The sequence below is a fragment of the Quercus lobata genome, chromosome 12 (genome assembly GCF_001633185.2).
Source record: "Quercus lobata isolate SW786 chromosome 12, ValleyOak3.0 Primary Assembly, whole genome shotgun sequence".
NCBI classification, from domain to species: domain Eukaryota; kingdom Viridiplantae; phylum Streptophyta; class Magnoliopsida; order Fagales; family Fagaceae; genus Quercus; species Quercus lobata.
Genome location: NC_044915.1, coordinates 29,912,167 through 29,924,438, shown reverse-complemented (window position 1 = coordinate 29,924,438; position 12,272 = coordinate 29,912,167). Strand labels below are relative to the sequence as shown.

General features: G+C 38.5%; 1 protein-coding gene and 1 long non-coding RNA gene across 9 annotated transcripts; one reads left to right on the top strand and one right to left on the bottom strand.

Moving 5' to 3' along the window:
- The first annotated feature begins 1,192 nt into the window (after window positions 1-1,192).
- LOC115970518 lies at window positions 1,193-2,050 on the top strand. The gene has a single exon (XM_031090144.1). The coding sequence runs from the start codon at window positions 1,193-1,195 to the stop codon at window positions 2,048-2,050; it is 858 nt and encodes a 285-aa protein (XP_030946004.1).
- A 4,955-nt stretch (window positions 2,051-7,005) lies between these two features.
- Window positions 7,006-11,538, bottom strand: LOC115969970. Of its 8 annotated transcripts, none has more exons than XR_004087099.1 (6): window positions 11,410-11,538; window positions 11,135-11,283; window positions 10,441-10,596; window positions 9,322-9,668; window positions 8,090-8,158; window positions 7,006-7,546 (listed from the first exon to the last, which is right to left on the bottom strand). It is a non-coding gene; the product is annotated as an uncharacterized LOC115969970 (long non-coding RNA). The 8 variants fall into 8 exon arrangements; XR_004087097.1 differs by having other exon boundaries at window positions 7,008-7,546; window positions 10,445-10,596; window positions 11,135-11,255; XR_004087094.1 differs by having other exon boundaries at window positions 7,009-7,546; window positions 11,135-11,255.
- Window positions 11,539-12,272: the final 734 nt, after the last annotated feature.

The following is a 12,272-nucleotide window of genomic DNA, read 5'->3' as shown; positions in this document are numbered from 1 at the left end:
AAACCAAGGAAGTCGGACTGAGCATCGGAGCAACACTGGGAAAGGTGGAGAAAGTGGATGCAAATACGAAAGGCTTCTGCCTAGGGAACTGCCTGCGTGTAAGGGTGCTCATAGACATATCCAAGCCGCTGTGCCGGGGTCGGAAAGTTCGCCTAGGAGAGCATGGCCTGAGATGGGTGGATCTCAAATATGAGCGGCTACCAATCTATTGCTATCTGTGTGGGAAAGTGGACCACGATGAAAGGGATTGCATGCAATGGGTTCGAAGCAAGGACACTCTCCAACCCGAGGAGAAGCAATTTGGTCCGTGGTTACGGGCAACACCGGACAGAGTCCAAAAACCCCAGATCATAACAGCGACAACAAATGGAGAGACTGACACGGCGGGAAATGAATGTGAAACACCGCCGGAACGACGAGGCAATGAGGCCATCCCGAGGTGGAAAACGACGCAGCCTGGCAACGTCATTTCAGAAGTGACTGAGGAGGTGGGAATCACGAGGGCTGACGTGATGAAAGCTGTTGACACACCAACCAATACCCACCCCAAAGCCCCGGTTCACCTGCTACCGCCGAACTTTGAGCAGCAAATCCGAGACATAGACGCAGCAATTCATGGAGATGTGCCAGGTTTGATTTCTGAACCAGGTAAAGAGATGATGTTGACTGGAGAGGAGAACACGCAACCTCACACTGACAGTAGGCGGGTAAAGGAGGAATGGGCTAAAGCAAGTGGGCCAAACATAGGAAACCAAAGCCAAGCAACCGTAATTGGGCCTCAGGGCCCGCAACTTATGATACCAGGGATAGAGCTGGGCCTGAATCCCAATGGCTCGAAATTCATGTTGGGGCCGGCCTCCCCGAAGGAAATAAAAATAAAAACTCTGAAGAAGCCCAAAGGCAGTGACCAAAAGAAAAACAAAGAAAATAGGGGGCCTACAGGGAAGGAGATGGCCACGGGTTGGACAAGAAAATTCACTCAGAGGGCTGACAAGAGTAGTAACATGAATATGGAAGTTGATTTGGAAGAAGTTGGAACAAAAAGGAGAGCTCGACCCCCATTGATAGAACTAGAAAACATGGAGGGTAATGGGAAGCGGATAAGAACAGAGGGGGAGGTGAAAGAACTGGGGAAACTTCTAGCACAACACTTGGGATCGGCGGAGGCTGGTGGCCAGCCCCGCCGGGCGCAATGAGTGCCATCAGCTGGAACTATAGGGGGCTTGGGAACCCCCTAACAGTTAATGCGCTCCAAAAGGTGGTTTTGGAGAAAGATCCCACGCTAGTCTTCCTCATGGAGACTAAGTTCGACGTATCGGAAATGGATGGTATTAAACGGAAAATAGAGAGGCAGCAAGGATTAGTAGTCCCCAGTATAAAACGGGCTGGCGGTCTAGCATTGCTTTGGAAAAATTCGCTGCAGGTAGACATACTGACATACTCTCCAAGGCACATTGATGCAATAGTAACTGAAAAACAGGGGATGAAAAAATGGCGCTTCACCGACTTCTATGGTCATCCGGAAACAGGAAAACGGGCGAAGTCATGGAAGTTGCTAGAGAATCTTAGTCAGAGGAGCGACTTGCCATGGATTTGCATGGGAGACTACAATGAGATAATGTATGCAAAAGAAAAGGAAGGTGGGGGTGCCAGACCGGAGGGCCAGATGCGCATTTTTCGTGAGGCGGTTAATAGATGCCAACTGAGAGACTTGGGGTATATGGGCTCAGATTTTACATGGAGCAGAAGATTGGGATGCAGGGGATGGGTGCGTGAAAGGTTGGATAGGGCTCTGGTATCACCGAATTGGGCTGCTGCATTCCCAGTCGTGAGGCTCTTCCACGTGGCCACCTCGGTTTCAGACCATAGCATTCTTGTACTCAAGGAGTCAAGGCCCACAAGAAAACAAAGGAAGTGTTCCAAGGTGTGGCGGTTTGAATCAATGTGGCTAGAGGATGAGAGATGCAATGATGTGGTTCATGAGGCTTGGGAAAGAGGTCGGTGTAAAGTCTCTCAGTGGCCTTTGGAAGTTTGCATTGAGGAGTGCTGAGCTACAAAGAAAACTTCAAGCACTTGAGAATTTGAAGGGTACTGCCACAAACCTAGAAGAAACTCATAACATAAAAAAGGAACTGAACAGGTGGCTCGGTATTGAAGAGGAAATGTGGCACCAAAGAAGCCGGAACAACTGGCTGAAGGCAGGGGACAAAAACACCTCCTTTTTCCATACCAAGGCATCAAACCGGCATCAAAGGAACACGATAAACAGGATCATGGATGAAAATAACGTGTGGCATGACGATATGGATTTCATTGGGCAGATTTTTGTGAGCCACTTTGAGCAGCTATTTACTACCTCACGACCAAATGTGGCGGGAGAGCTGATAGATGCCATACAAGCAAAGGTCACCGAGAGAATGAACTTTTCTCTCATCCAAGACTTCCAGGCAGGGGAAGTGGAGAAGGCGCTCAAGCAAATGCATCCCCTTACTGCTCCGGGCCCAGACGGTATGCCTCCCCTGTTTTATCATCATTTTTGGCCCACTGTTAAGTCCATTGTTATTAATACATCACTTGAATTCTTAAACCATGGTATTGCTCCCCCAAAATTCCATGACACTCACATTGTGCTTATCCCAAAAACAAAGAATCCTGAGAGAGTAACTGATTATAGACCAATATCATTGTGTAATGTGGCTTACAAAATAGCTTCCAAAGTTGTGGCGAATAGGATGAAACTGGTTTTGCAGGAAATCATAGGTGAGAATCAAAGCGCCTTTGTGGCTGAACGCCTCATCACAGACAATGTGTTGGTTGCTCATGAGATGATGAATCACATTAGCAAGAAAAGGAAAGGCAAATGTGGGGAGATGGCGGTCAAGTTGGATATGAGCAAGGCATACGACCGCGTCGAATGGGTTTGCCTACAACTTATTATGCGGAAGCTTGGTTTCCATGATCAATGGATTAGCATTGTGATGCGCTGCGTGTCCTCGGTGAAGTATGCTGTCCGAATCAATGGGAATCCTTGTGGTCATATCCTTCCAACCCGTGGGCTAAGGCAAGGCGACCCATTGTCGCCCTACCTTTTCCTCCTTTGCGCCGAAGGCCTATCTGCCCTATTGCATCAGGCCACCCAAAGAAAAGCCATAAAAGGTGTGGCTGCCTCTGCCCGGGGTCCTAGGGTGTCCCACCGTTTTTTTCGCCGACGACAGCCTAATCTTTGGAAGAGCAACAGTGAACGAAGCCACAGAAATCCAACGGATCCTCAAAGTCTATGAACTCTCCTCAGGGCAACAATTAAACAGCAACAAAACCTCCTTGTACTTCAGCCCCAACACAAACAATGCAACAAAAGAGAGGGTAAAAATCATGTTTGGTGCCCAAGTGATCAAGCCCCATGAAGCTTACCTCGGGCTGCCATCTCTCGTGGGGAGGTCAAAAAACAATACCTTTGCCCAACTCAAACAAAGAGTAGCCAACAAAGTCTCAGGATGGAAGGAAAAGCTTTTAACACAAGCTGGGAAGGAAATTCTAATAAAGGCGGTGGCCCAAGCCGTGCCCTCATACACGATGAATTGTTTTTTGCTGCCTAAGAAGCTGTGTGAGGAGTTGACAGGAATGATCAGACAATTTTGGTGGGGTCAAATTAAGAGCGAGAAGAAACTAGCATGGCTGAGCTGGGACAAAATGTGTATGCCGAAGGATAGGGGTGGTATGGGTTTTCGAGACCTACGGAGCTTCAATCTGGCTCTCTTGGCCAAACAGGGGTGGCGGTTGCAAACTAATTCCACATCCCTTTTTAGCAGGGTTTACAAAGCCAAATACTTCCCGCACTGTAATTTCGAGGAGGCGTCTATTGGCCGGAATCCGTCGTATGCATGGCGAAGCATAATGGCAGCTTAGGGAGTAATTCGAAGAGGCATGAGGTGGCAGGTAGGTATGGGAAATGAAATAAGGGTGTGGGGTGACAAATGGATCCCAAGGCCGAGTACCTACAAGGTAACTACACCAGAAAGGCCTTCTTCTAAAGATGCTCTGGTCTGTGAGCTCATAAACAGAGACACAAAGGAGTGGGATAGAGTCAAGGTTGAGCAATGGTTCCTTCCTGAGGATAGAGATGAAATTCTGAGCATTCCTCTCAGCACAACGAGCAACAGGGATAGAGTAATCTGGGCTGAAAACCGGAGCGAAAAATTCTCCGTCAAAAGTGCTTACACATTGGCGCTAGAGGAGCAAAAGCAAACAGCCATGGCTGACTGCTCAAACGGGGCAGCAAGAAGAAGGTTATGGAAGACTATTTGGTCTTTAAACATCCCTCAGAAAATCAAATTTTTTGCCTGGAAAGCAAGCCGAGACATCCTTTCTTCGAAACAAAATCTGGCGAAGAGGAAAATTACAGAAAACGGGGTTTGTGAATTGTGTGGGAAAGAAGAAGAATCCATCTGTCATTTGCTGTGGCTCTGTGACCATGCCAAGGAAGTCTGGCGTAACAGCAAATTTGTTTTGCCTTTTGAAATCTCGGCAAATTGGAAGTTCATTGACGTACTTGGGAGTTTGCAGAGGAATGAGCACCTTCGGCCTGGGCTGTTGGAGTAGGTCACTACGGTCTGCTGGGGCATTTGGAAGAATAAAAATGATCTCCGAATGGGCGGAAAAGGTAAGGCAGGTCGGAAAATCTTGAGAAATGCCATGAACTTGGTGGCGGAATATCAAAGCGCCAATGAAGCCAAAATAGAGCATCTGAGGGTAACCACTGCCACGGTCTCATGGCAACCTCCAAGTCACGGACACTACAAAGTCAACATTGATGGTGCGGTCTTCACAAAAAGAAAGCAAGCTGGAGCTGGAGTTGTTATTCGGGACTGTGAAGGTGAAGTGATTGCAGCCCTCAGCAAAAGGTGGAAGTTCCCATTAGGAGCAATAGAAGCAGAAGCAAAAGCATGGGAAATGGGAGCCATCTTTGCTAGGGAGGTGGGGATCAGAGAAGCAGAATTCGAAGGGGATTCGTTGATGGTCTGCAATGCATTACAGGGACTAGTCTCCCCTCCCTCCTCAGTGGTCAACATACTCACAGGATTTTTGGATCACGCATCACACTTTAGGCAGTGGAAGGTGTCACATATCAAAAGGCAAGGAAATGTCCCTGCCCATCTATTGGCCCAACATGCCCAACATGTTGTGGACTACGTTGCATGGCTAGAGGAGTGCCCTAGCTTAATAGATCATGCTTGTAATGAAGACAAATTGTAATTTGCTTCTTCTTCAATAAAGTGCGAGTATTTCCTATCAAAAAAAAAAAAAAAAAAAAGCAAGATTGAATAGAAACCAAGAGACACATTGAAAAAGAAGCAAAAGAAAGAAACATTTTTTATAATATGTGGGAGCCGAAGAAGAAAGAAGAAGGTGGAGAAGGAACATGGTGTGGCGTGGCGACAACTACAACGAAAACATGTTGATGATGACGACAACATGAGCAAGAGCTAGTCGGTACTCAGTAAGTTACAAAGAATGGAGAGAGAGATTTTTATATCTGAAAACCTTTTTGTTTTTCTGGTTTATGTCCGGTATGAAATTTCCAGCGAAAATCCAATATGTTTTCCAGCGTAGGTCGATTTTTAAATCAGCACAAAACATAGGTGTTTCTATACCGGATTAGGTGCTGATATGAAATATTTCAGCTCTATTAATTTGATCCAACCCCTGCACCATATCCTAATCCAACAACCCATTCGACCAAATCATTTAACACCGACAATTTCATCATCCCCAAATTCTCAAATTCTATAATCAACCCAAAAAAAACTACCCACATCTCCTAAGTTGGAAAAAAAAAATCTACATTTGATGATTTAAAATCATAAACTATCAAATGCATACAATAATAACAATTAAATGAAAATATTGTTCAAAAAAAAAAAAAAACTCTAAATTTTGTATTGCCTTTTCCAACACTACCCATTGTAAAGGGTAAAAGCCTCTTTCTACCCTTGCACTCTTTGCAAAAGTCTCTTTCTACATTTGCTGGCTCAGTAACTTGAATCAAAATACTAAAACAGAACATGGCGTTCAAACCCCAAAAGTTTGCTGATAAAGAGAGCGGGTGAAGAATGAATTCTTGGTTTTTTTTTGGGGTCTGAAGAAAATATAAAGTGAAAATTTATAAGGAACGGTGTTAAATTAATAACTACCCAATGGAATGATGCAACTGTACACCAGCAGTAGGAAAATAGTACTGAAACGGTTTTCCAAACGAAAAATTATACTTTTTGTGTTTTAATTGCATATGTGTCGTTAATTTATATAGCCATGTGGTGCAATGAGACGCGGTCAACAAAAAGTCAAACGTTTCGGCTATTAGTTATTACTAGTTGTATACTCACGCGATGCGCGGGAAATTTTGACATTTTTTTAACTGATAAGTGAAAGAAGACATAAATACGTGAAGCTTATAAGTATTAGTCTTAAACTCAAAATTATATAATTATTTTTCTAACCGAGTATGATTGGATATAATGTATTATATATTTTGTAAGTTAAGTGGTCAATAACTTTTAACTTGAATTATGAAAAGTTTGCTATAAACTCCATTTATAAACAGTTCGCTTTTAAGACAACTGTTTATAAATGTCCATTTTTAAAACCTGAATTGTTGTAGGAAAGAGAAATGACACCATGATTTGAACATGATTTAGTTTGCAATTGATCATACAGTTTATGCTTTTGTAAAAAAAATTATGTAAATATCTAGATCATGCATATGTTCATATGCTAAATCTTGTTTGAAACCAATATTTGTTTTTGTAATATCATGGAATGATGAAGAATCTCTTTGTTATGCTGAGGTACTACTTGTAATATCATCTTAATTTCTAAAAATTCGCATAATTGGAATATCATATATGCAATAGGGAAATAAAAACTCTTAGAAGGCTGATTTCCCCTGAAAATTTGTAACTATATGCCAAATTCCCTTCTCATTAAGAAGTTTGAGGGAAAAAGTAAAAAAAAAGTGACTTCTTATGAGCAGAAAAATTAATACTTTTTACTCATTGCCAATTGAACTTTAGTTACATGGGCATTGATTGATTCTAAGAAAGTCATTGTTCTTCCAAATCAACTTTACTACTCCTGTTCTCCGAAGGTTCATGCAGTAGCTTTGGAACTGTCTATCTTTTCAAGGTCTATGGCTTTCACCCAAAGCAGAACATATAAACCAATGATTTTAGAAAAATAACCTATCAACTTAGCAAAGCTCTTTCTCAAAAAACTTAGCAAAGCTGAAGCCAAACACTTTTTTTTTTTTTTTTAATTACATAAAAGGCAAATTGTTCCATTGACTATGCATAGAGAGTTGAACATTGTTGAGAAGAGGGGGACCTCTTTGCGATGCACCAAGCTTGATAAAAAAAGAGTTAACGGCAGATCCAATTCAGCTTTCGCAAGAAAATTTTTAAGTAATCAAAATGTGTACATTACAATGAGTCATTAGAAAACATCCAAGTAAGGCCATGAAAAACTGATTACTGACTTCCCATCAAAATGCCTAAGGGAAAAAAAAAAACACCAAAATTCAATAGTTAAATGCAGATACAATTCTCTTGAGTCATACCCCGATAGTATTGCAGCAATGATTGGTTTGCTAATGCTAAAGATCATCCCTATTATTTTGGCAAAACTTCTTGAGCTTCATATATTGATCTTATCCATTCTAATCAATTTAAATACTTTTAGAATATTTAAAATTTAGTTGAATATAAAGAGAGAGAGAGAAGAAATATGCATTACATTGACATTTTACAAAATAGATCAACATTCTATTTTATTTATCTATGTTATTTTTATCATATTTTTTAATATTCCAAGAGTATCAAGAATTGAACAATAATATATCAAGCTGCGAGCCTTGTCCAAAAATGATAATTTATTTTTGAAAGACCCATTACACTGGTTCACTTTAGCAGCGAGCTATAACAGATTTTTGTAACATGCAAATCAAACATTTAAACTTCTGCATAATGGGAGAAAATGCAATTTGCACCAAACAAACTGAAGATGAATGAGGGAAAACAGAAAAGGAAAAACTCACCTCAAAGAGACATTCCAACCCTGCTTGTACTTTGGCAACTTCTGCGGAGGTGGAAGGAGAATTGAAAATCTATATATAAATATAAAAAACCAAATTAATGGGTTTTAGTTCTGAAGAGGCGGGCATTGAAGTATTTGATAAAAGGAGGAAAAGTCCAAACAAAGAGAGTTAAAGGAAGGCCAAAACAATGAATTTGATTTAATGGGTAAGTAAATAACGGAGAAATGTTAACCATTTTGTGTTTTAATGGGACATATGAGGAGTCTTGTGAGTTGGATGAATAATATGACACTTCAATAGAATAAATAGAAAGTAGAAGTAGTAAATGAGGAAGGAGGGTTTATTGGAAATATTAAAGAGGGAAGTCATAGATTTCTAAATGCATTAAATAATTGTAATAATTAAAGCAAATTTGGGGGAAAAAAGGAGAAGAAAAAGAAAGAGATAAAAGCTAAATGCAAATTACTAATGGCATTCACTAATTAGTTACATGTTGCATCAATACAATTTTCCATAAACATTACATCTATCCTTGGCTTCAGAAATTGTAGATGACTTCAATAAAGAAAAAAGGAAGCATCAACTCACTTGAAGTTATATAGGGGCAGCGTTAATTGTCATTGAACCAAAAAAATTGTAGTTACATGCTCCATCAATACAATTTTCGATTAACATAACATTTATTCTTGGCTCCACAAATTGCAAATGAATCCAATAAAACAAAAAAAGAAGCACTAGTTCAATTGAAGTTAAATAAAGACATCACTATTTGTCACAAAGTAAAACAAAAGAAAAAATGTGTTGAACTTCGGAAGAACCGACTGCATATGCTACTTGTGATTCTCTTTCAATGTTTTAGAGCATTAAGCTCCACCACAAGAGATTTATTTGTACAGAAACAAAAGAAGACGGATCAAATGAGAATTACAAAATAAAATACTTACTGGAAAAATAAACACTTGGAAAATATAGTCATTTGTTCTTACTGACATAATCCTTATGGAAAAATAAACAAAAGAAATGGTTTAATAGAACCTAAATATTATCACCCAAGACAAACCCTATAGTTAAGGCCAAATGAGTTCATAGCAAAATGATCAAATGAATGGGAAAGAGTGGAGACAGAAATAGCAAATGTCAAGAGGTTAGAAGAGATTGTGTAGCAGTTCAGGCATGCTAAAATATAGGTTGAAGAGAGTAAGCTAATGTGGCACTTAATAGGAAAGTCTTACTGGCTAAAAGAATGTAGCAAGTCTTTCAATTTTATGCGCCACTTGGAAAAGCCTGGTTTTTAAAGGCAAAATTTAAGATATTGAATTGCTATAGATACAACAGAAATTTACTGAAAGCCAAAAGCACTTTTGCTAGCTTTAGGAACTAATATATCCTCTTGCAACAAACCTTGCATACGACCTAAGCTGCATAAAAGAGGCATAGAGTATTACAGCATCAGTAGTACCTTTTTAAATGTAAAGGAAGAGCAAGTCAAACAAAGGAGCTTGACTGTCCTACACAGATTACACTTGTAAAGCAATACCAAACCAAAAGTTTTAATAACACAGTTTTATAGCCATTATGCCTGAAAAAGAAATCATTAATAACAATCATTAGTGAAACTAAATATAACAATCATTGCAATATATTGTCTTTTTCTTCAAAGTAAAATACAATCATCATATCCATATCGCTCTTAATTTTTGTCATCCTTAGCATTAATGCACACACTTTACATTTGTCACATGTATTCTTAGGTTGAAGGACATGACTCTTAAATATTCCCATTTAGGAAGTTATTTTCTGCTTAAAATAAATATTACTGGATAATATGGGGTGTCACTTTAGAGGCTTCTAAAGAAACTTGAATATAATTATTAACCCTAAGCACATCTCATTTCATAGACTTAAGATAATTTGCTTCCATCTACATGGTAAAAGTCTACAATAAGCAAGACATATATAATATGTGCAGATTATGGTAATTGTTTTAAAAATTCACTTCTAAATTATCCTTAACCGTCAATAGTTAAAAACAAAGTATATCTTTAAAGAAATAACCGCTTTTTTATCCAAAGGTAAGTTAATTTGTTTCCACCTGTGTCAATTAGAGGCTGATACATCATACAACCAACATCAGCATGAGCAAAAATAAAGAAAACCCAATGAACGCAAGCTATGTATCTGTAATTGTAAGTTCTTTCAATCAACTTTTCACAAATTTAATTGTTTCTAGTCCCAAACAAAATACTGAAGAAACGAAAATAAATTATAAATTCATCAAGATAGAAATATAATTAATCAATTTTCTTTCAAGCATTTTATCAAACATTATGGATTCAAAATAAAATATATACCTACACTTGGGCTCTTTGCAATTCGAATCCACTACAAAAGTTTCACCTCCACTGGCACTTTGATCCAATCCACATAGATACATGGGTCTACGCTGTGATTGCATGTGACATGAAAGAGCTCAATCCTTTAGTTAAGCTTCTTCCTCACGGATCTTTCTACATGCCCAACAAAAGCAAATTATTCAATCAACCCAGTCTTAGCCTTAGGATCCAAATAGTATCAAATTTGACAATTTCCCTTAATCACGTCCCCATGTAACATATTTAAACCACTAACGTAAAGACCCAGTTATAAATTATAAAAATGGTGTGGGTCAGAAAATATCTCAACCAATGGAAACCTGAAAATGTTAGAGCATCAATTCACAGCAACGTAGCAACAGGAAAAAAAATGTAATTTATTATAGGCAACAAAACACTAATCGGTGGGAAAAATTTATTTGAAACGGTTTGGTTAAATAAAAGTAGATAATGTTAAAGAAGATGGATATAGATATAGATTATATTTAAGAAAGAAAAAAATTAACCCAAAAACCCAAAACATAAATCTAACCCAAAAACCTAAATCAAAACCAACCCAACCAAAATACCCAAAACTAACTCATAAGTTCATAACCAAATTGAAGGGAAAAAAAAACATGGCAGATTTCAGAAAACAAAAACAATATTTGAAGAGGGAAAAAAGTTTACATACCTTCAAAATATGCTGTTGCAGAGACGAACTCGGCCAGAGAACGAACTGGGAATCAAAGTCACCGTTGAGGCTGTGATTGAATGGAGCCGAAGATGGGTGGTGCTGGACCAAAAACGTAACCCTAAACCAAAATCAAGTCCTTCAAAAGCCTAAATCATATTTAAAATTGAAAAAAAAAAAAATTTTTGATAGAGAATCCAGAAACCCAAAGCAAAAACGAATCAAATCTAAACCTATCCAACAAAAAAAATCAATCAAAAAGTAACATTTCATACCCAAATCTAAAAAATGGAAAAAAAGCAATGTATGGTGCCCAATCGATGCAGTGTTAACCGTTCTGCCTCTTTCTCTGTTTCTTTCTCCGTGTCCCAGGCCTCATCCTCTCTCTATTTCATCGTCTCTCTCTTTCTCGGCCTCTCTCTGTTTCATCGCCCTTCTCTCTATCTCTGTCTCTCTATTCCTCACTCTTTTCTCTCGATCACTCTCTCCTTTCTCCGTGTAGCAATCTTTGTTGTATTTTTTTTTTTTTTTAAGCGCTCAGTACCCTTTTCTACCAAGACGGCCAAAATGGCCCAATACCACGAATTTTTGAAATATTTTATAAAAAAATACTGTTACGAAACTATATAGGCAAAAGTCACTTTTTATGGAACTCGAGTTTCTTAAACTCGAGTTCCTAGGTCGAATTGGGCCATTAAAAAATGTTTTTTTTTCTAAGGTACTCGAGCTTGGTGAGCTCGAGTTCCTTATAACTTTTTTTTTTTCTAAGGTACTCGAGCCTGGTGAGCTCGAGTACCTTGTAAGGAACTCGAGTTCCTTATAATTTTTTTTTTTTTTTTTGTTGGGATTATTGACAAATAAACATAAACATAAAAATAAGTAGTTTTTTTTTTTTTTTTTTTTAATGTTTTTATTTATTTAAATAGAAGCATTGTAAAATATAGAGATTTTAATTTCTCATAAAATTTTTCTTATTTTTACTTAATGTATCTGCATTTTTACTGAATGTAGAAATTAAAATCTCTATATTTTACAATGCTTCTATTTAAATAAATAAAAACATAAAAAAAAAAAAAGCTACTTATTTTTATGTTTATGTTTATTTGTCAATAATCCCAACAACCAAAAAAAAAAAAAA

Excerpts from the sequence above, each read along its gene's own strand:
- LOC115970518 (XM_031090144.1), top strand. The coding sequence starts at position 1,193 with ATGAGTGCCATCAGCTGGAACTATAGGGGGCTTGGGAACCCCCTAACA.